Source organism: Lepus europaeus, chromosome 2 (assembly GCF_033115175.1).
Source record: "Lepus europaeus isolate LE1 chromosome 2, mLepTim1.pri, whole genome shotgun sequence".
Lineage (NCBI taxonomy): Eukaryota > Metazoa > Chordata > Mammalia > Lagomorpha > Leporidae > Lepus > Lepus europaeus.
Window position 1 is genome coordinate 176,423,432 of NC_084828.1, and position 27,312 is coordinate 176,450,743.

A 27,312-nucleotide genomic window follows, 5' to 3' on the forward strand; every position below is an offset into this window, starting at 1 on the left:
ATAAGATCTAAAATCAAATTTTGCATCTTGGAGATTTCTTCATAATAGAATTAGTTTCTTACCTTGAAGAGAATAGAGAGAGAACAAGTTGGGCTTAGAATAGAGAAATGGAGGAGCCAGTCCCAGATTGCTTACTGACAATAGCAATATCACATAAAAACTTAAAAAACAGTTTCAACCATTAGATAACAACTTAGGAAGACATTTACCAGAAGGTCCAATGCCTTCCATAAATATTAAGAATACAAATATTTGGAAACATCTCTTATATATCTAACACAGTATAGCTTGTTTAACCAGCAAATTCAAGCACAGGCATATAAAATGTTTTTAGTTTTTACCAAATTTAAAACATAATACAGAGGTTTAGGTCACATGAATTAAAATAATTAATTTTAGCTGTTCAAATTTATGGGCATTTTATCTATAAGCCAATGAAAATAAAACTCTTAATAAAATTTTCCCATGTAGACATACAATAAATATACACATATAACATAATAGACCATAGCAGTTCAATAATAGCTTTTTTTTAAAAAAAAAAATCTAACTTCTGTTTGTAAATTGCCAATTGATTTGAATTACTTTTTGTTTTAGTAACCTGCTAGCCATACTTTCTCTCAGTTGGTACCTTTAATACATTATTGGCTTCATCTGTTTACAGAGCCATCACAAAGTACTGAATACAACAAAAGTGGCTGGAAAAAGTCCATCAGAACCTATAGGACAACTAAACACAGAACCAATGTTTTAGTTTTATGAGCAGCAAATCTGATATACAAAACTGTGGATGACAAAAGACTTTAAGTTGCCATATTTAAAATTATAAACTCATTATAAACTCAACAAGAGGCATTTGCTTACTGCACACAGTATTTTTGAAAGCACCTGTAGGATTTTACAAAGCATTTAACTCTTTTGGGCCTCTGGGGTTTTCTCATTATGATAACTATCATGTCTAGTAACACAAGATCTTTAGACTTTTTAATTTTTAGACATTTGTAGCACTAGCATTTTATATTATAGAAACTTAAAATTTAGCACCACTTCACATGTTGACAATACTTGTAATATAATCCAAATAGCCTGATTAGTTGGTGTCTCTACAAGATGAGAGACGTAGGTCCTTCAATTTTTCAGTTGGGCCTGAACTGGAAAAACCAAAGTCCAAAATTTACTGGAAACTTTCAAACTTTGATTTTTGATTTTTTTGAATGCCTGTCAAGAATGTCAAGAAGGCTCAAAATCCAAAATATCTGGTTGAAGTAAGATTCTTTCACATCATAACATAATATAGACCAAATTTGATCATTGTTACAAGGTAATTATTTAAATGTTTGAAAATAAGCACATATTTAAATAACCCATAGCTTCTAATAAAAATTCAGCTGTTTTTAAACAATTAGAATTTAGCAGACATCAAGAGAACATAATAGATTACTTTAACACATTGCTTTAACAGAAGATCAGATTTTAATTCTAAGTCAAAAAGGAATAGATTAGTGTTCTTGTGATGTTTTCCATCTGCCAATGTCCTTGATTTACATTTTTAAATAAACTGTTAAAAATCTCCAAATTAAGATTAAGGTAACACATCAAATTTCAGTCTGAGTTATTTTAAACAGTGTTGAACTATTTTCATAGACAGTTTATGAACTAACCCAAATAGTTTTTTTACAGAATATAACATGCCAAGTATACAAAAGTTTACATTTAGATGTATTTATCTCATTTGGCTTTACCCAATTTAAATTAGCAGTTACACCTAAATAACTTAAAAATGCTGATGTCATATATCTATGTGAATTTAATTGAAATTAAAATTGCATTCATCTAAAACAAGTACTAATTACCCATTGCTGTTTCACTGAGTACTGATTACCCAGAAACCTGTTAAAATAAATTGCAAAATAAGTTCAGTAAGTTACAAAGCAATATTTTCAAAGGTAGTTATTTTCCTAGGTTCAAAGAAAAATTAGTTACAGTGGGCCAGGTCCATGCAGGAAACCTGATTTTCCTGTTTGCCTTGCTTATGATAAGAGCCATCAGAAGGGTGGGATTCCTAATTAGTTTCTCAATAAGCAGGGAGCCCAAAAGGATGGGACTACCATTCCCTTGCTATTATTATGGTAAGACTGGGACAAGAGAGGGACAAAAGACCAGTTGGAAACCATGGAGACAGCCATTCCCAAACCATAAGTCAGAGATAGTAGACTTTGGGCCAGGACTGGTTCTAAGATAAAAGTCCGAAATCCTAGGTGGGAGGGGGAGATACAGTGAGAGTGGGGGTAGTAGCTAGGGAAGAAGTACAAGCAGGCAGGTGGAGAATGGCTCTGAGGAATAGATGAGCAAGGGGCTTGAGATAAGATGGAAGAGATTGCAGTGGAGGTGGGAGTAGAGGTTGACCCCGCACCCTGGAATTCAATGGGAGAGGGAGGTGAGGATGCAGCCCGGGCTGGAGCTGCTGTGTGGGAGATAATGGCTCTGGAACTTCATCCACTGAGGCCTCAGGAGGCATCTGAGCCGGTGCCTGTAGATTGGAGTGGTAAGGGGGAGGTTTACCTGCAGGATCAAAGGAGGCTGTGGTAGTGGTGGTACCAAGGCTAGAGGTAGAAAACAAAATTTTCTGCTCAGGCCTCTGACCCCTAGTGTGAGTTTTGGAGACTAGAAAGACTTGAGTGAGAGAGCAAGAAGTACACAGGGAAAGTTTAGTTCGAAGATAGGAAAAGGCTTGAACGTATGGAATCTCCTTCCATTTTCCCGAATGCTCATGGAAGTGATATTGAAGTAACACCTTGACAGTAGGGACTCCATTTTGCAGAACCTGAGACTCCATTCTGGGAAAGCACCACCCCTACCACCACTGTGAGACTCTGGTCTGAAACTATGATCTAAAACAGTTGAACAATAGCAGTCCACTACATCACACTTGGCAGAGCACAGAAACCCCCTACCATGATCGCTCAAGCTTGGAAATGGATAGGCTACAGCTGGGTTAATGATAAAAATGTAATTTGTCTTTGTCCTACATATGATTAAAACCAATACCTGGATTAATTTCAAGATTATAATTGGAATTGTTAAGATTGTAACTGGTATTGTCAAGATTATAATTGACACTAGTTTCACATAGGTTTTAGGTCAGCTTGACCCCGGTAACCATGTATTCCCCCCTGTTCCTAGCAACCATGAATTCCCCTCCTGATTTTGCAGTTTTTGCCTTTATAAACCCTGTTGCTTTGGGCTTCAGGGTTGAGAGTTCTTTAGGGCATGAGCCCACTCTCCACCACTGGCAATAAAGGACCATCAAATTTTATCAATGTGTGGTGCTCCTTTGTTTACACTTGCTTAGGTACAACAATATCAGGGTCAAACTACTCTGACTTCCGATTCCTCAGGGCCAAATGTACCACCATGGAGGGGCCACTTTTGAGGGCTTGGGCCAATTTGAGAGGGACCATATTACTTAAAAGGCAACCAAGAGGAGAATCAGATGGAACGAGGGAGGAGAAATTTTCCATGGTGACTTAGTAGGTCAGATCGGTGGACAGCAAGTGTCCTTAAAGTCCTGGCCATCTGACTAACAGAGGAATGGGAGCAGAAGGCAGGGTCATCACCCAAGCACCCACTGGAGCCCAGGGCCTAGCCTGTAAAGAGGGGAACAGAGATGGTGTCGTCACTCGCACCCACTGTTGCCTGGACACAGTGTCCGTAGAGGCTAAAGGCCTTAAGTAGGAGTTGCAGTGTCTAGCACTACCACCTTGGATGAAAGTCAGATGAATTTAGATGAGAGTAGACCACAACTCAGTAGACAAGTAGAGTCACTGTGAGAGCTTCCCATTCCGCGTCTTACCTCAAAATTTGGAAGGCTGATGTATGGATGGAGATTGCAGAGCATTCCGTAGCGTGGAAGGAGTTCCAGAGGTGTGCTTCATGACTGGCAAAAATCCAGGACCCCAGAGCACTGGAGGATGCTGGATTACCAATATAAGTTTATCCGAGTCATGGCACCAATGTTATATCTTAATGTTAGCCATTGCAAAACACACCAGACACCGGAGTAAGGGAAAGGGTTTATTGGGGAACCCCCTACAGACTGGAGTGAAAGGGTGGTGAAGGAAAAAGAGAAAAGGAGACTGTAAGAGAGACAGAGAGGAGCTAAGAGAGCAGAGCCAAGAGAGAAGAACCAAGAGAGCATGGGAGAGAAGGGCCAAGAGAGCAGGAGGGAAGAGCCAAGAGCCAAGAGCCAAATTGTCTATTTCTGGGGTTGGTACTGTGGTGGAGCAGGTAAAGCCACCGCCTGCAGTGTCGGCATCCTATATGGTGCTGATTCAAGACCCAGCTGCTCCACTTCTGATCCAGCTCTCTTCTATGGCCTGGGAAAACAGTAGAAGATGGTCCAAGTCCTTGGGTCCCTGCACCCATGTGGGAGATACAGAAGATCCATAGCCAAGAGCCAAGAGCTTTTTCTGTGTCTCCCATGTAGATGCAGGGGTCCGAGGACTTGGACTATCTTCCACTGATTTCCCAGGCCATAGCACAGAGATAAATTGTACACTGAGCAGCTGGGACTCGAACCAGCTTTCATATGGAATGCTGGCACTGCAGGTAGCAGCTTTACCCATTATGCCACAGTGCTGGCCCCCAGAGTTCTCTTTGAACTCCTTCCATTCATCTTCTCTTCCAGGTATGATTCTGGGCCCTCCACATGTTTCTAAGAGGAAAGAAAATTAATATATCACCTGTCAGTTTTTTTTTTTTTAAAAATTATTCCCCAGCTTGTTGTCTTGTTGTCAGTTCTAATTTTAGGAGATTAATACCAGTTTATTTATTTTTTTTAGATTTATTTATTTATTTGAAAATCAGAGTTACAGAGAGGCAGATGGGGAGAGAGAGAGTCTTCCAACAGCTGATTCACTCCCCAGTTTGCCACCAGCTGGAGCTGTGCTGATCCAAAGCCAGAAGTGAGGAGCTGCTTCTGGGTTTTCCACATGGGTGCAGGATCGCAAGGACTTAGGCCATCTACTGCTTTCCTAGGCCATCAGCAGAGAGCTGGATTGGAAGCAGAGCAGCTGGGCCTCAAAAAGGCACCAATATGGGATGCCAGCACTGCAGGCAGTGGCTTTATCCACTATACACCACAATGCCAGCCCCAATATACTAGTTATTTAAAATGAAAAAAATAAACATACAATTTGTTTCTCAAGGAATATACAGAAATAAATGATGAATTTGGCATTATTATGAAACATTACTATTATCTATAATAATGCAATTTGGTCTCTTGTCTTTCTGTTGCCATAGCAAAATATATATTTGTTACATGTATTGAGTTGAAACTAAGAGCACAATATGCTACATTTTGGGGGTCATGTTGTTTGAAACAGTCTTTATTGTCACATAGATGATGTACTGAGCAGTGCTTTAGTGCTATCTATGAAGTAAACACTCAGCATTCTGCAAGAGGAAGAGTTACCTAGTGCTAAAACACAAATCAGTTAAGTTTGTTTTTGAACTGTTAGAGTAATGGAGTCCTTAATGCCTTTGAGAAGCTGAATTGGATTCAGGAATAGGATAAGGAATGTGTGGAGAAAAGGATCTACTGGAGACTCATTTATTTTTTAAGATTTATTTATTTATTTGAAAGGCAGACTTACAGAGATTGGAAGAGACATGGAGACAGAAAGAGATATCTTCTATCTACTGTTTCATTCCCCAAATGCCCACAATGGCTGGGACTGGGCCAGGGCAAAGCCAGGAGCCTGGAACTCCACCTAGGTCTCCCATATTGGTGGAAGAGTCCAAATACTCAGGCCATGTTTCACTGCTCTTTCAGTCACATTAGCAGGGAACTGGATTCGAAGTTCAGCAGCCAGGACTCAAATCCTCTGTTTACATGGGATGCCAGCAGTGATGGTGGAGGGTTAACCTGCTGCATCACAATTCTGGTGACTATTGCAGGTTCTTAAACAAATCTCTAACCATTTCTCTCAGAGAGTTACAAATGCAGATTGAACTGCACACATTCCCAGGTTCCCTTTTTGGGCAAATAATTCCATTGCTTTCACTTTAATTCTTTATAATGTTATTTCAAATGCTTTATCATTTGAATGTTTTGAGGAAGTAATTCCATTGCTTTCACTTCAGTTATGTATAATGTTATTTCAAATGTTTACTAGTAGAATAATCATAGACAAGAGCAAAAGCTAATTTCTATTCTTTGTCTTACCTGTATCTTCTATCTTACTTAAAAATATTTATTAGCTTGGTAGAGAAAGAAGTTGATGGACTGAGAGATAGAGAGCTTCCACACACATTAATTCACTCCCTAAATAACCATAGTAAGCAGAGCTGGGGCAGGACTGCAGCCAGGATTGAGGAATAGAATCTAGGCCTCCTTCGTTGGTGACATCACCACTGCTTCCCTGGGTCTGCATTATCTGGGAGTTAAAAACTAGAGCTGGCATTGGAAATCCAACATAGGCACTCTGAGGTGGCATCATAAACACTATGCTAAATGCCTGCCCTGTTTTTTAATATTTTTTGACATAATGGAAGTGATATACATGGTGTTTTCCTGGAATTTTCTGTTTATTCCCATCATAGTTTTACTGATGGTTTCTTGCCTTTTTCCTCAATGCTTCTACATACTTCTTCCTAACATTGCCCATTCAAGAGTCAATATTGCCCCTCTTTTAGCCTGCTGTGCAATTCCCCTTGACAGATGTGGCCTTTGTAATTTGAATCTCCTGTTTTCCTCAAGCTTGGGCATTTTTCACAGCCTGTAGATCATAGGTTTGACTCAGTTGAATCCTTTGTGTGGCTTTCTAAACACTCAACAAATCTAACATGAAACCACATCCTTCCTTTTTTCCTTCATATCCATACATAACTGTCAATATTTGTTTTGTGACAGAGTTAATATGTTGACTGGAAGTGTAATGTTACAGGTGATGATAGCATTTGAAGACCTGGCTGTGTACTTTACATGGGAGGAATGGCAGAAAATGAACAATGCTCAGAAAATCCTGTACAGAGATGTGATGCTGGAGACCTACAGCAGCCTCTTCTCCTTGGGTCAGTAACACCCATCACATGCCCAGTGATAACATTTTCTTGCCATTTGACAAATAAGTGAACACTTTATAAAGTTTAATAATAGGCAGGCCGGCGCCGTGGCTCAACAGGCTAACCTCCACCTTGCAGCGCTGGCACACCGGGTTCTAGTCCCAGTCGGGGCGCCAGATTCTGTCCCGGTCGCCCCTCTTCCAGGCCAGCTCTCTGCTGTGGCCAGGGAGTGCAGTGGAGGATGGCCCAAGTGCTTGGGCCCTGCACCCCATGGGAGACCAGGATAAACACCTGGCTCCTGCCATCGGATTAGCGCGATGCGCCGGCCGCAGTGCGCGGACCGCGGCGGCCATTGGAGGGTGAACCAACGGCAAAGGAAGACCTTTCTCTCTGTCTCTCTCTCTCTCTCACTGTCCACTCTGCCTGTCAAAAAAAAAAAAAAAGTTTAATAATAGGCAAGTATAGAATTTGAGTCCATGAATAATCTGAATATTTAACATCTAGCAAAATATTCAAATTAGAACATTTGTTGCATAGCTCCTGGATCAAGCTGTAGTCCTTTAAATAACCCAAGATAGTGATTTCACAGTCTTATATTGTTTCCATTAATAGGGCACTGTACTACCAAACCTGACTTGATCTTCAAGCTGGAGCAAGGAGCAGAGCCATGGATGGTGGAAGAATGCCTGAATCAGAGCCTTTCAGGTCAGTCTACAAATAAGGGACGGGGAGGCCAAGGCAGAAAGTGTGCAGATGTTGACTGGTGCTCTTTCCAAGATTTTTTTAAGCCTTACTCCTGATGACAGCTGGTTTTGTGCATCAGACACAGGCGTTCTAAAGTATTTAGAGATACCAGGATCTTGCTAACTCATTTGTTCTTGGTAAACGTGTTCTTTGATTTAAAAAATTTCCAATCATTTTCTGATGTTACTAAGGCTTTTATCTTGGTTTGATACATTCCCCAAATTCTTTTTTTTTTACATTCCCCAAATTCTAACTTGTCTTTCTCTACACTTTCATATATTTTCCTTCATGCTTGTTAATTAGGCAACACACAGAAACTTATTTCTTTTTTAAGATTAATTTTTTTCTTTTTTTTAAGATTTATTATTTATTTGAAAGTCAGAGAAAGAGAAGAAAGAGAGTGACAGAAAGAGAGAGAGAGACAGAAAGAGAGAGAGAGAGAGAGAGAGATCTTCCATTATTGCAGTGGATTCATTTCTGGGAGGAGGAGCGTGGTGGGGGCAAGCCTGGGAGTTGGGTGAAAGCATGAGCATGGCCTTCTCATTCCACCACATTTCCCCCTTTTTGTTTATTTTTGAGCAATGGGAGGCTTGATTCTTGGCCATACCATTGTTGACCCCGTTTCCATGTGGTCTCTGTATGCAGCTTTTCCTGTCTTAGCTTGTTCCCCAGGGGATCTTACCTGTCATTGACTAAGCAGCACTCAAAATGGGAGACCACAGGAGTGCTTGCTCAGATGTGGGTAGGAATGAGGAACAATGTTAATCAGGAATGGCTTGACTGCATACAGGCTGTGGGCCATTTGAGTGGCTGACCAGAGCTAGTGGGGTATAAAACAGTAATGGATGAGGCTTTGGACAGTTCCTCAGGGTAGGATGATAGGGCAGGTGCATCCGCTAACAAGGCATACTCTCAGTCTTGTTCAGCTGGTTCTGATTGGCTGTCAGTTGTAGGCTTGATGTTTCTGACTGGTACCCAAATGGGCTGTCCCACATTCTCTGGAAAGACACAAGCATATCCTTGACCTCTGGTTAGCAGAGGGTGTGGTCCCTTCCATTCTCCTGTCAGGGGGTCTTTCCACCTAACCATAGGGGCTGGGGTCTCGGATGGAAAGGATCCCCAGTGTTTATAAGCTGGGCTGATCCCTTGAGAATCAAAATTAAGAAAATTGATAGTGAAAAGGTCCTCAGTCAAATCAAGCTGTCGGTCTGGGGGCATATGATTGTTTTTCTGTCCTTGTAAGAGTTTTCTATCCTTGTAAGAGATCTTTAATCATCCTATGAGTTCTTTCAATGATGGCCTGTCCCTGTGGGTTGTATAGGATACCTGTGGTAGACTGTATATTCCAGGATTTCAGGAAGGAATTAAATTCCTGTGATGTATACACTAGCCTGTTATCAGTCTTTATGGTCCAGGGGACACCAAGGACCAGCATGGCTGATTTAACTGCCTTTATCACATTACTAGCCTTTTCTCCAGATAGGGCTGTTGCAAATATAGCCTTTGAAAAAATATCTGGCTGGCGCCGTGGCTTAACAGGCTAATCCTCCGCCTTGCGGCACCGGCACATCAGGTTCTAGTCCCTGTCGGGGCACCGATCCTGTCCCGGTTGCCCCTCTTCCCGGCTGGGGAGTGCAGTGGCGGATGGCCCAGGTTCTTGGGCCCTGCACCCCATGGGAGACCAGGAGTTGCACCTGGCTCCTGCCATCGGAACGGCGTGGTGCGCCGGCCGCAGCGTGCCTACCGCGGCGGCCATTGGAGGGTGAACCAACGGCAAAAGGAAGACCTTTCTCTCTGTCTCCCTCTGCTGTCCACTCTGCCTGTCCAAAAAAAAAAAAAAAAAAAAAAAGAAAAAATATCTACCACCACATGGACAAACTTAAGTTTACCAAAGGAGTTAATGTGGGTGACGTCCACTTGCCAGAGTTTATTAGGAGCAAGGGCTTGTGGGTTCACTCCTGCTTGTTTCAGTGGGTCTAATGGAGTGAGGGGTGCACAATTCTTGTAAGAGTGCACTAGGTGTTTGCATTGGTTCATTGTTAGCTCTAGGAAAAGCAATTTTATGTTGCTTGCTGACATATGAAATTTTTGGTGTAGAATACGGGCTTGTTCTAGGTGTCCAGTGGAAGCTGTGTTGCAGGAGATAAGATGATCAACCTTTTTGTTGCCTTGGTGAATAAAGCCAGGTAACCCAGTATATGATCTTACCTGTGAGATATACCATGGGTGTTTTCTGTTCTCAGCTATCTCTTTAAGTGTTGTGAACATCTGGTCAGTTGTCTTATTGGTCAGGTTAAAGACTGCAAAAGGGATCATCTTTGCTACTTGTACTGAGTATTTGCTGTCTGGAAATATATTTACCGGCCCATCCTGGCTAAGGAGTAGAACCTTATTATCCTTATTTCTCCCAATTGTACTGATCCCCCAAGGGGTTCTACATGGATCTTATCTTTTTCTGTCGAGGATTTGATCACTATTTCAAACAGCAACTTGTTGGCATCCGTAAATGCACACAGTGCCATGGGTATAGGTTGATTAGCAGGGAAAGCATGTTTTGTATAGTCTATTTCTAAGGTTTGTAATGTCTGGAGTAGCCTGTCCACTGGCAGGTGATTGTCAACCTGTCCTGGAAAATTTATCATTAATGTTTGAAAGAGCATGCTATTCTGCATCAATGTTGACAGTTGTAATTGTGATAGGGGTAGGACCACTATGTCTGGCTCTGTGTTACACATCTTATTGGCATAATATCTTAATTTAAGTCCCATCATAAGGATGGCATCTACTTTGTTAACTATTTTATGACACTCACTCCAGGCTATGTGCACCCAAAAAAGTGGTCCGTGTTGTTGCCAAATAACTCCTAAAGGGACCTTGAGGGTAGATATGGTTATGGCATATAGAGGCACCTGAGGGTCATATCTACAGGTTTTTAAATTTGATAACTGGGTGTTGATCTTTTCTATAGTAGATTTGGCTGCTGGTATCAATGTGATTTTTGAAGAAGGGCTATTCCCCTTAGTAAGCTCTGTAGGTGTTAGGAGAAGGAAGGGCTTTAGCCAATTGATTTGGCCTCATAGTTGCTGAAGTTCATTAAGTGAGTATTTATGCTTGACTTTTAGGTTTGGGCCCATTGGAGATATATGGGAGGAGATTTGATAACCCAAGAATTGAAAGGGAGGAAAATGTTGTACCTTTTCCGTGGCAATAGACAAACCCAGGAATTGTTAATTTCTTACTGTCTCACTTAGATAGGCCTTCAGAGTTGCTGTATTCTTGTGAGCAAGTAAGATATCATCCACATAATGTATGACCAAGGACTGATCTTGATCATGAGAAACGTATCTTTGGCAAATGGCAGGGCTATTTTTCATGCCTTGTGGGAGTACTGTCCACTGGAATCTTTTTGCAGGGAGCTGGAAATTGGGCTCCCATACTGTAAAGGTGAAGTAGGCCTTATCTGCTCCATGATGGGAATGGAAAAGGAGCAATCTTTGATATCAATGATAACTATGTGGTATCCATTAGGAATGGCCCCTGGATGGGGAATGCCAGCCTGGAATGTTTCCATCTTTTTTATGATTTTGTTGATGGCTCTCAAATCCTGTAGTAGCCTATATTTTCCCTGTTTCTTTGGTATCACAAAAATGGGTGTGTTGTGAGGGCTAGTAGAGGGCTCTATGTGTCCCTTTTCCAATTGTTCCTGTACCAATTTTCTAAGGATGCCAAGTTTGGGTTGTAATATTGGCCACTGCTCTACTCAGATGTTTCCTGTTTTTTTCCCATTCAATGGGGATTGGGCCTGGCTTTTGTATGAGGTGAGCAGTGGCCCCTAGAATTGGGGGTGAATCTTACTTGTAGGCTCTCCATTAAAGCTGTTGGCTTGTGGAGATTTATGATCCATAGTAAGGACTGCTTGCATTTGTGAGAGCACATCTCTGCCCCATAAGGTTGTGGAAACCTCAGCAATTAGTGTAAAGATGGTTCCCGTATCTCCATTGTCATCTTGCCACGTTACAGGCGTGATGACCTGATCAGCCGATTTTAATCCTCCAACACCTTGGAGGTTGGGCCCAGGCACCTCAGCGGCTTATGGCATTATGCAGGGGGTTCCCTATGTTAGACAAACAGATAGCAGTGTATCATATCATACGTATGCCCTGTGCTTAGTGGGAGACTTCCTTGATTCATTAGGTTAAGGCCGTATGCCCACACAGTGCCTCCGGAGTGTCACCTCTCTCATGTGAGGGAAGATGACTTGGTTCCAAATTCTGGGATGACCAATCCCTTATGTGAATTCGCTGGGTGAACCAAAAGTAAAAGGAGGAACCAAGAAGTGGTGTACGCTTCTGGGCAGTGTGTGCCTAACCTGGGGTCACTTAGACCAAGGACAAGAACAAGGGAAGGGGTGTAGCAGGGGGTTCTGTGCTCACCCTCATAGAATTGAACAACACACAAAACACCGAGGGGCCTATTTGCCAAAATCCAAGGGGGACCTTGCTGAGTCTGAGATGCTGTCTCAATCTCAGTCACATTGGCGTGCCAGAAGTTGAGATTGATTTCTTTCTGAGAGGAGGAGTGTGGTGGGGGCAAGAGGTGCAGAGTCACCACACAGACCTCAGGACTCAGGTGAAAGCAGGCCAGAGGCAAGCAGCCTGCAGACTGGTTTATTTCAGTTGCTACAACAGCTTATATAGCCAAGGCAACCAATCTGGTCAAATGGCGGTCTATGCCCTAACCAATCACACCCTGTTGCCAGGCAGTTTCTGAAGCCATCCAATCACAGCCTGTTGCCAGGCAGACTCCACTGTCATGTGATTCCTGAAACCATACAATCACAGCCTGTTGCTAGGCAGACTCTGTTGCCAGTAGCCATCTTGGCATGGCCTTCTCATTCCACCACATTGGCTGCAATGGCTGGAACTGTGCCAATCTGTAGCCAAGAGCTAGGAACCAGGAGCCAAGAGCCAGGAGCTTCTTCTGGATCTCCCACATGGATACAGGGACTCAAAGACTTGGGCCATCTTCTACTGTTTTTTTAGGCCATACAGAGAACTAGATTGGAAGTGGAGCAGCTGGGACTTGGACCGGCACCATATTTGATGCCGGCACTGCAGGCGGTGGCTTTACTCCCTGCACCACAGCACCAGCCCCCAGAAACTTATTTCTAACACATTGCTCAGATTGAGTTCCCACTCATGATTTTGCCCAGGCACAGACCTTGCTATTTTAAGCATCTCAGGACTAATCAATAAATGTGAACTCTCTTCATCTCTTTCTCTTTTTTATTTTCCTCTGTGCCTCTCAAATAAATAAGAAAATTATAGTTTGTTGGAAACATTTGAGGATGGAGCCTATGGCTTGCAAACCTCTGTTCCATTCTCTTTTTTTCTCTCATTCTGTCTCTCTGACTCTCAAGTAAGTAAATATGTAAATGCTAAAAGATAGTCATGAGTAAGCCTCTGTGTGTGACATCAGAAATCATGAAGCTGAGGATAGCACTGCATTGAGACATCAGAAATTATGAAGCTAGGAATGACACTGTGGTGCAGTGTGTTAAAGCTCCCCCTGCAGCACTAGTGTCCTATATGGGTGCCAGTTCAAGTCTCAGCTGGTCCTCTTCTAATCCAGCTCTCTGCTAATGCACCTGAGACAGGAGAGGATGGCCCAAGTCCTTGGCTTCCTGCACCCATGAGGGAGACATAAAAGAAACTCCTGGCTCCTGGCTTCATCTTGGCCCAGCCTCGGTTGCTGTGTCCATCTGGGAAGTGAACCAGCAAATAGAAGACTTCTCTCTTTTTCTGCTTCTCTCTATAACTTTCAAATAAATAGCTTTCAAATAAATAAAATAAATCTTTTTTTAAAAAATCATGAAACTAAGCATGAACTTGAATAAAAACATGAAAATAAGTTATCCTTGACTCACCAAGAAAGCAATGAGATTCTGAGACCCAAGATCAAGTAGCCTCATGAGTTTATGTTGACTGGCTCAGATTTCTTTAAGGGTGGAGTTTGAAGTATGACTTTTCTTATTTTTCAGTATCATTGAAAAACAAGCAAACAAAAAGATAACAAAAGGCATAGGAAATTGAGCTTTCTGTGACAATAGGAGGCAACTGATCCAAAGCCTCCAGAAATTTAAATTATCACACAGGAATGTTTATAGAAAGAATTGAGAGGAGATAACCAGCATTGATGATTTCAGAATGAGCTAGAAAACACTTTCAAAGAAGATGAACACATCCTGGTTTGCAGAAACAAATTCTCCAAACTGATTGGGAGTGTATAACTAAGGTGGTATATTGGGACTTTCTGTACCTGTTGTACTTCTGAGAAGCTGAAGGTGTCATGTGTCCTTAGGAATTTGGGGAAGCTGTCATAGAGTAGAGACAAAGTAGTTTTTCATTTGAAAAATTCCACAAATGATGTTTACCTAGGAAGACTGAACATGATAAAATCATAGATTAAAATCCTATGCCTTAAGTGTGGTCCTGCTTAAAGTACAGACACATTTCACTCTTCTCCACCTGCAAGTAAATGATCCAGTGAAACTTTCTCATATTTATGGTTGCAATATCAGAGAAGCACAAAATACACAATTTTTTTTATAAAAAGAAACTGGAGAAAAAAGACAGGGAAAAAACTGGTTGCTAGATAGTAGGTGAATATTTTTATTAAATATTTGTCCATCCTTTAAAATCTTTTATAGTTATTTCATCTTTGTGAAAGGCACAGTGATAGTGAGAGGAGAAAGAGAGAGAAGGAGCTCCTCTATTAGCTCACTCCCCAGATGCCTACAACACTTAGGTCATACTAGTCTGAAGCCAAAACTCTAGAATTCCATCTAGTCTTCCCTGGTGTATCACAGGTTCCCTGGTGTATCACAGGCACATGAACCATTATCTGCTGCCTCCCAATTTACATAGGCAGAGAGCTGTACTGAAGACAGAGTAGCCAGGGCTCAAACTGACACTTTTTTGAGATTCAGGTATCCCACACATCTTAGCACAAAAGTCATTCTACCATACTTGAAAAATTCTGATAGTAAACAGGATCATGTTTGAACATTGGGAAACCTTATGACACAACTTAATATATTACTGTATTAAGGAGAAAAACTGTATAATGGTCATAAATAAGTATCTCATACTGATTTTGTGAAAATCTTATGCCACTTGGATAACAAGTAACTTCATTCCCTTTACATAAGTATGACAGGAGAAACAGTTACATGTGATTCAGTGACATGATTGCTTTTTTCTCATTTCAGTGGGCATGAAAAAGAATGACCTGATTAGGATCAACCAGGAAAGTTGGGACAAAAATCTGAATCAGGATTTTATGAAAAATAACAAGACATCAGCCCCCAAGAGAGTTGAATTAAGAACAACACTTAGTTTAAATTTAAGCCATATTCCAACAATGATTATTAAAAAGGGAACCTATTCAGGATTGAAGCCTGAGGAATGCAATATATGTCACACTGTGTATCTCCCCAGTGGGCCTGATCAACTACAGGCTGGAAAGAAATTTGGTAACACTAAGGTGTCTGGAAATACTCTCCAGTTCTGTGAGCCTCTTGGTCAGTGTGACAAGATTCACATCATGAGGCAGCCATTTGGACCCACTGGACAAGCAAAAGTCTTCACAAGAAATATGTTCTGTAAATCTGAGAGGGTTCATATGGGAGAAAATTGTAATAAGGCAGCTGTCACTTTTGGAAAAGCAACTCAAATAGAAAAAACTATCCATGAAAATTCTAGCCTCAATATACATCAACAAACCCACATAAGAGAGAAATTTTATGAATACATTAGGGATGATGAACCTGTCATTCACCAATTACATCTTGCAATAAAACAGAAACCACATATAAGGGAAAAACTCTACACATGTAAACCTTGTGGAAAACCACTGAGCTCTAAATCATCTTATGAATGTAATGACTGTGGAAAAGCATTTGGACAAAAGTCAGCCTTCCTCATACATCAGAGAATTCACACAGGGGGGAAACTTTATGAATGCCTTCATTGTGGAAAAGGCTCTCTGTGGAAGTCATCCTTCCTCATACATCAGCAAATTCACACAGGGGAGAAACCTCATCAATGTAATGACTGTGGAAAAGCCTTTGGACAAAAGTCAGACCTCATAATGCACCAGAGAATTCACACAGGGGAGAAACCTCATCAATGTAATAATGACTGTGGAAAAGCCTTTAGACACAAGTCAAAGCTCATAATGCACCAGAGAATTCACACAGGAGAGAAACCTCATGAATGTAATGACTGTGGAAAAGCCTTTGGACAGAAGTCAAACCTCATCATGCATCAGCGAATTCACACAGGGGAGAAACCTCATCAATGTAATGACTGTGGAAAAGCCTTTGGACAGAAGTCAACCCTCATAATGCACCAGAGAATTCACACAGGAGAGAAACCTCATGAATGTAATGACTGTGGAAAAGCCTTTGGACGCAAGTCAAACCTCATCATGCATCAGCGAATTCACACAGGGGAGAAACCTCATCAATGTAATGACTGTGGAAAAGCCTTTAGACACAAGTCAAAGCTCATAATGCACCAGAGAATTCACACAGGAGAGAAACCTCATGAATGTAATGACTGTGGAAAAGCCTTTGGACAGAAGTCAAACCTCATCATGCATCAGCGAATTCACACAGGGGAGAAACCTCATCAATGTAATGATTGTGGAAAAACCTTTGGACAAAAGTCAGCCCTCATCATGCATCAGAGAATTCACACAGGGGAGAAACCTCATCAATGTAATGACTGTGGAAAAGCCTTTGGACGAAAGTCAGCCCTCATAATGCACCAGAGAATTCACACAGGGCAGAAATCTCATCAATGTAATGACTGTGGAAAAGCCTTTGGACACAAGTCAAACCTCATCATGCATCAGAGAATTCACACAGGGGAGAAACCTTATGAATGTAATGACTGTGGAAAAGCCTTTGGCCATAAGTCAGCCCTCATAATGCACCAGAGAATTCACACAGGAGAGAAACCTCATGAATGTAATGACTGTGGAAAAACCTTTGGACACAAGTCAAACCTCATCATGCATCAGCGAATTCACACAGGGGAGAAACCTCATCAATGTAATGACTGTGGAAAAGCCTTTGGCCATAAGTCAGCCCTCATAATGCACCAGAGAATTCACACAGGAGAGAAACCTCATCAATGTAATGACTGTGGAAAAGCCTTTGGACGCAAGTCAAACCTCATCATGCATCAGCGAATTCACACAGGGGAGAAACCTCATCAATGTAATGACTGTGGAAAAGCCTTTAGACACAAGTCAAACCTCATAGTGCATCAGAGAATTCACACAGGGGAGAAATTTCATCAATGTAATGACTGTGGAAAAGCCTTTGGACAAAAGTCAGACCTCATAGTGCATCAGAAAGTTCACACAGGGGAGTAACCTCATGAATGTAACGATTGTTGAACATCCCTTGGCCATAAATCAGCCCTCATGAAACATCAGTGAATTCACACAGGGGAGAAACCTGTGAGAAACCTATATGAGAAACTAATGTAATGACTGTGGAAAAGCCTTTGGCCAAAAGTCACACCTCCTATCACACCAGAAACCTCATGAATGTAATGACTGTGGAAAAACTTTTGCCCATAAGTTCCAACTCCAAATGCATCAGAGGATTCACACAGGGAAATAACTTTATGAATGTAATAACTGTGGAAAAGTCATTTGCTATAAATTGTACCTCATGTCAAAACAGAATTCACACTTGGCAGAAACCTTATGAATCTAATGAGTGTGGGAAAGCATTTTATTATAAATCATAGCTCATATCACAGCAGAGAATTCACACCAGGGAGAAACCTCATGACTGTAGAAAAGCCCTTGGCAATAAGTCACATCTCAGAATGCATCAGAAAATTCACATGAAGAGAAACTTTTTTAACATAATGACTTGAAAAGCCTTTTCCTATAATTCAACCCTCATTGCACATCATCTAATTCATGTAGAGGAAACACTTTTAATATAATGCATATGGAAAGGCCTTTATCCATAAGTAACACCTCATAAAATTTCAGAGAAGTCACATGGGAGAGAAACTTAATGAATGTAAGGAGTATTGGAAAATTCTGCCAAAATTATACCATATAATGATAGAATTTATTACAAGGTAGAAATCTTGTTATAAATGTGGGAAAGCCTTTTTTCAGAAGCAATACCTAATAACACATGGAATTCAAACAAGATAGAGAACTTAAGAATATAATGAATGTGAAAGACTTTTTCCAAAATCAATGTAACCATTGTGACAGAGCCTTTTGCTGAAAATCACATCCCATACAATAGGCACTCCCATAAAGAAGAAAGGTCAGAAATGTTATCAGTGTGGGAAAAAAAGCCATTTGTCAAAAATTGATCATTACATAATAGAAGTCACAGCGGGGCTTTCTTAGAAGTGTAATGAATGTGGAAATATGTATTTTAGGAATTCAGGCTTGCATAAATATGGAACTCAAAAAGGTGATTTCCTTCAAGTGCAGCAGTTATGAAAAAAACATTTAGCCAGAAATTAAACATCAACAAACAGCAGAGAATTCATACAGAAAATTATCAATTTAATGAATGTGAAAAATTCCTCTGCCACAAATCAATTCACATGAAGAGACTAAGAAATGAGAAAACATACATGCATAAAAAAGTTATGTACCAAAAATCATCTCTCCATGACTGACAATTCACACAAAGGAAAAATCCTATGACTGTATTGTAATGGGATTACATTATTATTATTATTAGGCAAACTTCCACAAAACATAACAAGATTACAGAGAGAAGTCCCTGAAATACAATGTGTTTAGAAGAATTCTTTGGGCGGTGCCGTGGCTTAACAGGCTAATCCTCTGCCTTGCAGCACCAGCACACCGGGTTCTAGTCCCGGTTGGGGTGCCGGATTCTATCCCGGTTGTCCCTCTTCCAGGCCAGCTCTCTGCTATGGCCCGGGAAGGCAATGGAGGATGGCCCAAGTGCTTGGGCCCTGCACCCACATGGGAGACTGGGAGAAGCGCCTGGCTCCTGTCTTCGGATCAGCAGGATGCGCCGGCCACAGCGGCCATTGGAGGGTGAACCAACAGCAAAAAGGAAGACCTTTCTCTCTGTCTCTCTCTCTCACTATCCACTCTGCCTGTCAAAAAAAAAAAAAAGAATTCTTTGGTGGAATCACATCATAGCAAGTATTGGGCAGTTTGCATGATGAATTGTGACAGAGAGTGGTTAACCATTCTTCAGAAATTTTTTCTCTTATACAACCTGTGGTTTTGATTTCTCATTATTGTCAATGGGACCAAGTATATGAATTTGTGCCCTCATGTGTAAATTTTGTTAATAAATATTTAAAAGTTGCAACAGATGATTAACAGTTATTGCAACAGTAACTTAGAATACCATCTTCATCTATTACAAAGTTATTTGTTTTAGAGCTGCTTTGTTGTCCACCCAGGATTCTTTCACCACATTATTGTAGAGAACTTAAGAATATAATGAATGTAAAGGACTTTTTCCAAAATCAATGTAACCATTGTGACAGAGCCTTTTGCTGGAAATCACATCCCATACAATAGGCATCCCCATAAAGAAGAAAGGTCAGAAATGTTATCAGTGTGAAAAAAAGCCATTTGTCAGAAATTGATCATTACATATCAAAGAATTCACACTGGGGGTTTCTTAAGAGTGTAATGAAATCAGTGATGTGACCATAGGCATGTCAAGTACAACATGTTCCAGCCATAATAGTGTACCCCAGCCCTAGATGATAAGTGTTGTATGCAGCAAAAGGGAATGAGCTTCTGGTCACCTATATACCCATGAGAAATTTGAACTTATCTGTGTGAATATCTGGATTAGACTCCACTACCCAAGGTCTATTTGAATATTCATGTAGATGTTGTCTCACACATCACTCTCATTCTTTAAAGGGACAATGTCAAACCCTATAAATTGCAACTCTACTTATCTCCTGAATTTTCTTGTATTACTGAGTACATAATCCCTTTTTCATTCATGATTCCCCTTTTCTCTTCTTCATTCAATTCCTAATTGCTGAGAGACAAGAACTTGGAAAGAAGTCTATCTGGGTGGTACCCATTGCAATAGAGAAGCAGGAGCATAAATGTAGTACAATTTTGTATTAATATAACTTTACAATGACTTTTATAGCATTTTTGTTTGTATTATTACCCACTCCTGCAGGTGACCCTCATTTTTATTATCTCTTCCAATTTTCACATTCCTTTTTTTTTTGACAGAGTTAGACAGTGAGAGAGAGAGAGAGAAAGGTCTTCCTTTTCCATTAGTTCCCTCCCCAAACGGCCACTATGGCTGGCGTGCTGCACCGATCAGAACTGTTTGGAAGTACTTTGCATCTCTGCAGTGCCTTGGAAAACATACATTCTTGAAGAGTCATGCATAGAGATATCAAACCAGCTAATGTGTTCATTACAGTCACTGGGGTGGTAAAACTTGGTGATCTTGGGCTTGGCTGGTTTTTCAGCTCTAAGACCACAGCTGCACATTCTTTAGTGGGTCCATTTTATTGCATGTCTCCAGAGAGATTACATGAAAATGGATACAACTTCAAATCTGACATCTGGTCTCTTGGCTGTCTACTATGTGACATGACTGCATTCCAGAGTCCTTTCTATGGTGACAAAATGAATTTATACTCACTGTGTAAGAAGATAGAACCGTGCGACTACTCACCTCTGCCTTCAGATCACTATTTAGAAGAATTACGGCAGTTAGTTAATATGTGTATCAACCCCAATCCAGAGAAGTGGCCAGACATTACCTATGTCTATGACATATTGAAGAGAATGCATTTGCGCACTACAAGCAGATAAGCATGCACAATATTTTGAAGAAAATAACCAAAATAATTTAAAGTATTTTTGTGCAAATCATACCTCCTCATTTGGGTGTTAAGATTAATATTTCAGAGCTTTTGTGCTTTGAATCCTTAACCAGTTTTCATGTAAGCTTCTTTTGTACCAATATAAATCACATTCTTGAAAACCCCAAATGCCTTTGAAATAATTGAATTGCATGTTAGGAGAGTAAAAGAAACGTGATGGTTTTTGATGGCTAAAGGGTTTTAGAATTACTTAGTGTTTTCTGTTGACAAATTGTCTCTCAGTAGACTATCAGTGCCAAATAGTGAAGGTGCAGCTTGACATGTATCAGGATAGACTTAAAACCCAAGAACTGTCTAAACACATGACTTATTTTGATTTTAGTCATTCATAGACATTGAGGTGAACACATTATGAAGTTTATGTGATTTTTTTAAAGTTTGAGGTATGTATTTTGTTAGCAGTAGAGCATTCAAATATAACTCAAATTAAATGTAGATGTAGACTGAGAAGCACTTAAAATTCTTAGCTTATACATTCAAAATTCAATTTTTAAATGTGAAAAGATTTGGAGACAAAAAATGAGTCAGACACTGAAGAGTTTGTTTTGTTTCAATATCTTTCATAATCTCTTTGCATTAAAGTGGTATAATGAATCCATTTAAAACATGGTTAAGATTTTGGCTGGTGTGATAGTTGCACATTGCCCAAAGCTTTTGTGGTTTTATTACTGTTTGTACATTTGTAGGTTATTCTTTGAATAATCTTACAGTACTATATTTCAGTTTCTTTATAATTTTAATGCATTTTAACTCATAATTGTACACTATAATGTAAGCATATGTTTTTATTCATAGATTTTTTATTAAACTTTTATTTAATGAATATACATTTCCAAAGTACAGCTTATGGGTTACAATGGCTTCCCCCTCCCAAAACTTCCCTCCCACCCACAACCCTCCCCTTTCCCGCTCCCTCTCCCCTTCCAATCACATCACAATTCATTTTCAGTTCTCTTTATATACAGATCAGTTTAGTATATATTAGGTAAAGATTTCAACAGTTTGCCCCCATATAGCAACACAAAGTGAAAAAAAAATACTGTTGGAGTACTAGTTATAGCATTAAATAACAGTGTACAGCACATTAAAGACAGAGATCCTACATAATTTTTTAAATTAATTTTCTATGCCATTTCCAATTTAACACCAGGTTTTTTTTTTCATTTCCAATTATGTTTATATACAGAAGATCGATTCAGTATATAATTAGTAAAGATCTCATCAGTTTGTACCCACACAGAAACACAAAGTGTAAAAATACTGTTTCAGTACTAGTTATAGCATCACTGCACATTAGACAACACATTAAGGACAGATCCCACATGGGATGTAAGTACACAGTGACTCCTGTTGCTGACTTAACAATTTGACACTCCTGTTCATGGCGTCAGTAATCTCCCTAGGCTCTAGTCTTGAGTTGCCAGGGCTATTGACCCTATTGGAATAAGATCAAAGTCAGTGAACTTTATTCATAGATTTTATTGAACTTCTGGTTGGTCCCCTTCAGAAATGTTTATATATAAGTTACTTTTATTTACATTGTATTTTCATTTTACCCATTAATGTTTCAGATTTTATGAGAACATAATACCTTTTAAAAGATACTTGGTGTACAAACAGTTTTCTTGCATTGAAACTTTATTTTTTTTAAAATTTGGACCACCCTGTGTACATGTATTTTTGTCTTGATAGAGAGGATGAAAGGATGTGTGTTACACTGTACCTGTGAATGTGGATACAGTTTCAATTCATTTGACAAGGTTGTAATTTCAGAATATGTTTTGAGAAATGTAAACTGGCTGTTACTGCAGCCAAAGTAGCTATGAGATCAGCATTTCTGTTGAGTAGCTCTTGAACAAGTACTGGAAGTGGTCTATTTGTAATAAAATGTGGTGGGATACTTTGAAACTGTAAATAGCTTCATAGGAAATTTTCATCCTCTAGTCTTTGTATTCATTAATAATTATGTCTGGCTCTGTTATTACAATGATGTTTTCTAAATGGTTGTTTTTTAAATCTCCATTATTTTGTCTGCATTAATTAGTTGGCATTATAATTTTTAATATTTTATTTTTATAAAGATTGATTTATTGTATTCAAAAGTCAAAGATACAGAGAGGGACAGACAGAAACACACATGGAAGGGTGAAGTGTCTTCTATCTGCTGATTCATTCCCTCAATGGCCACAAAGGACTGGGCTTTGCCAAGCCATAGCCAGGATCCTCATCTAGGTCTCTCATATAAGTATAGGGATCTAAGTACTTGGGCCATCCTCCACTGTTTTCTCAGGTACATTAACAGGCAGCTGGATCAAAAGTGGAGCAGCCTTGACTTCAATCAGCACCCAAATGGGATGCTGGCATAGCTGGCAGCAGCTTAACCTGCTTTGCCACAGTGTTAACCCTGGCATTCTACTTTAGTAAGAATGTTTCCTTCTCCCCTGCCTATTTATTCATGTGTTTATGTCAATAGGAGTTTATAGAATTTTACTTTACTCAATGACTTAAAATCTGCTACTATTTAAATACCCAAATTCTGGATTTTGCCTGTGGGTGACATTCAGGCTGATTTTCAAGAAGTCTTTGCCTGTACCTATATCTTGCAGGGTTTTTCCAATGCTCTCTAATAATTTGATGGTGTCGGGTCATAGATTTAAGTCTTTAATCCATGTTGAGTGAATTTTTGTGTAAGGTGAAAGGTAGGGGTCTTGCTTCATGCTTCTGCATGTAGAAATCCAGTTTTCCCAGCACCATTTATTGAATAGACTGTCAATACTCCAGGGATTGGTTTTAGATCTTTGATCAAATATAAGTTGGCTGTAGGTGTTTGGGTTGATTTCTGGTGTTTCTATTCTGTTCCATTGGTCTAGAAATGACTAGTATAAAGTGAGCCTGTTGGGATGAATTCACATCCAATGATTGATGTTTTTATAAGAGGAAAAAAAACTGGACCAAGTGATATCAGGGGTGTTCACACATGACAGAAAGAACAAGTGAGCACACAGCATGAAATTGACCATCTTCAAATCAAGGAGAGGAAACCAGACCTTACTTTGATCTTGGACTTCTAACCTCTAGACCTGTGAGCAAATTTCTCTTATGTAAGCTGTCCAGTGTACATTTTCTTATGACCTCCCTAGCAAACTACCATAGTAAAGAAGTTACTTGGGGCTGGCACTGTGGCACAGCAGGTTAATGCCCTGGCCTGAAGTGCTGGCATCCCATATGGGCACCAGTTTTAGACCCAGATGCTCCACTTCCAATCCAGCTCTCTGTTATGGCTTGAGAAAGCAGTAGGAGACGGCCCAAGTCCTTGGGACCCTGCTCCTATGTGGGAGATCCAGAAGAAGCTCCTGGCTTCAGATTAGCACAGCTTCAGCCATTGCAGCCAATTTAGGAGTGTACCATCAGATGGAAGACCTCTCTCTCTCTCTGCCTCTCCTCTAACTCTGACTTTCAAATAAATACATAAATTTTTTTTTTAAAAAAAAGCTACTTTTTCCTTAGTCACAATATGTCCCTGAACCCTTTATTATGCTAGATTGGAACTGAGTAGATCTAGTGGTAACAGAATGGCTCTACTCAGTCAGGAAGAGAATGATCATCTTCTTTTGAAAATTCTACTCCTGGTGATGTTTGGGTTTTCAGAAGAAAGTTGGTCTCTTGGACACTGGAATGCAAAATATTTCTGATAAGAGGATCACAAATTGACTAAGAGCTTTGATATTGTGAGTTTAATCTGGGTCCAAATGAGATGTGCTAATTCCAAATATCATTATCTTGCTCTTTATCAAGAACCCCTATAACTTTCACATGAAAAATAGCAAGGCTGAGAATTCAACTCTCATCATAATTCCACAACCTGATCAATTTTGTGGGTTTTTTTTAAAGCAATTTCAATCCTGTGACTACAAGAAATGGGAGACTTTTCCAGGATTTTCATGAAAATATTCTGTTCTTCAGACTGACTTGAGTGGAGTTAAGAGAGTGAAATTACCAGTGTTTTTTGGTAAGTGCTCAAGAGGCCAATAAATCCACCCCCATACAACAGCCCTTATGAAAGATCATTACTGCCACAATGATCAAATAACATAAATATTTGGTTCCTGATGCATGTGTTTTACTTTCCACTATCTACATCACTATCAACCAGAACTTGGTTCTTTGTGATGTTGCTTCAGGTCATGGACTTCTAATACCCAATCCACCATCATGGACTCCACACTGTAGTTAAGTCTAAAGGATTAGTAAAAGAATAGAATAGATTTTTGCAGCACAGATTTAAGGGATGATTAAAAGTCAGGGCCAAACTAATTTACATACTCCATCTTTACAGGAATGTTTCCTGGAATGAGTTCTGTTATGATCAGTATCTAATAAAGAGACATAACACAAATAATTTAAATACAGAAAATATAAAAATTATCTAATGGGACTATGGTTACAAAAAATGGCTGCTAAGAAATGCAGGTCATGTAAATGTCATTGGTATGGTATCTAGGAAAAAAATTGTTATTCCTAATTGCTGGGATAGAGTACCCAAGAGTCAAGGCTAAGGTTCATATCTGTTGGATAGGGTATAGATGTGACTCATTGAATGTAAGAATAATTGTTATGATGAAGGGCTAGGACTAACACATGGCAAATAAGGCATGGAGGGTGTAAAACATGAAGAGACACTCATTCTCATGTGTCAACTCTACCATCACTGTGTGAATGCATGCCTTAGGTTTTACATCTAAGTCTGGTATTATCTTTATATTCCCTTTGTTAAAATATTTCTTTTATTTATTTCAAAGATGATTTACAGAGAGAGGTAGATACAGAGAGAGAGAGAGAGAGAGAGAGAGAGAGAGAGAGGTCTTCCATCAACTGGTTCACTCCTCAAATGACTGCAATGACCAGAGCTGGGCCCATCTGAAACCAGGAACCAAGAGCTGCTTCCTGGTCTCCCACATGGATGCTGGGGTCCAAGGACTTATGCAATCTTCTGCTGCTTTCTTGGTCCATAAGCAAAGAGCAGGATTTGAAGTGGAGCAGCCAGGACTTGAATTGGCAGCCATAAGGGATGTCAGCACTGCAGGCTAGAGCTTTAACCCATTTGAGCCACAGTGTGTGCTCCTTTATATTCTCTTTAAGTGAAAATTCCATGGACTCTTTCTTTGCTGGAAACCCATATTTGTGCTTCTCACTTTATAAGTAAGTATGCCAAAGTAGTATTATGGGGTAGAAAATTAAACTGCACTATGTAGTGCCAGCATCTCATGTGAGCTCAGGTTGAGTCTTTGATGCTCCACTTCCAATCTATCTCCCTCCCTCATAAAATGGTCCAAGTATTTGGGACACTGCCATCCATGTGGGAGAACCAGAAAGAGTTCCAGGCTCCTGACTTCAGCCTGACTCAGCACAGGATTTTGTGGTCATTTTTAGAGTGAACCAAGAAATTGAAACACACACTCTCTTTCTGTTTCACTCTACTTTTCAAATGAATAAAATAAATTTTTAAAAAAGATAATTAAAATAAATACTGTAATGACTACATCCTTTTCAAATTTTGCTTTGTCTTTGAATTATTATCACTTAGGTATATCATGAGTAAACTGGTTTATGCCAAACCAGATGTAACTTAATTTATTGATAGGCACTATCATTGTGATCTCATCAAGTAACCCATTTCTGTCAATTGCTATAGCAACTTTATTGTACATAGCTCCCTAAAACCATGTACAAGTGGGATCATTAATATTTTATAGGCACATATTAATTTTATGTTTCCTTTATTTTATGGTATTCAACTTTAATCATTGCCTTGAAATCTACTATAATTTAGATTGAGACATTGTATCATCTTTTACATTATTCTAGTAACAACCATAATGTTTTTTTCATTTAGTTCCTCACCATTACCATTATTCTGTGTGCTATGAACCTGTAGTGTTAGGCATATTCTTTGAATATATGCACATATATTTCTGTGTGTTTATTAATATTCATACCATATTAATCATTTTTACCTATGGTAATCAAACTGCAATATGAGGGGCCAGCACCGTGGCTCACTGGGGTCAGCAGCATGGCTTACTTGGTTAATCTCCTGCCTGCTGTGCTGGCACCCTGTATAGGTACCTGGTTCTAGTCCCAGTTACTCCTCTTCCAGTCCAGCTCTCTGCTGTAGCCTGGGAAGGCAGTGGAGGATGGCCCAAGTGCTTGGACCCCTGCACCCACATGGGAGACCAGGAGGAAGCACCTGGCTCCTGGCTTCAGATCAGCATAGTTCTGGCTGTAGCAGCCACTTGGGGGGGTGAAACAATGGAAGGAAGATCTTTCTCTCTGTCTCTCTTACTGTCTAAATCTGTCAAATAAGTAAATATTAAAAAACTGCTATGTGAATCACGAAATTGGTGTCCCTTATTTATTTTCTTTTTTATTCTGAATTTATCACTATTATCTGTGTATATCATTAATAATCTTTTCATGGGTAAACTGTGACCATCCTGATTTGTATTTTTTGTGGGGACATCAATACCCTAAA

General features: G+C 39.9%; 1 protein-coding gene and 1 pseudogene across 2 annotated transcripts in view; both read left to right on the forward strand.

Annotated features, from left to right (window-relative positions):
• The window catches only part of LOC133777031 (zinc finger protein 260-like), a 33,809-nt gene extending 13,735 nt beyond the window's left edge, over positions 1–20,074 (forward strand). The window contains exons 2-4 of one of the 2 annotated variants that reach the window (XM_062216434.1): positions 6,951–7,077; positions 7,681–7,773; positions 15,083–20,074. In XM_062216434.1, coding sequence (XP_062072418.1) covers positions 6,954–7,077; positions 7,681–7,773; positions 15,083–17,256 — 2,391 coding nt within the window. In that variant the 5' untranslated portion in view covers positions 6,951–6,953 and the 3' untranslated portion in view covers positions 17,257–20,074. The remainder of the gene's footprint in view (positions 1–6,950; positions 7,078–7,680; positions 7,774–15,082) is intronic. The other variant, XM_062216442.1, reaches the window with a different exon arrangement.
• LOC133752314 (serine/threonine-protein kinase Nek7-like) lies at positions 20,073–20,709 on the forward strand (annotated as a pseudogene).
• Positions 20,710–27,312: the final 6,603 nt, after the last annotated feature.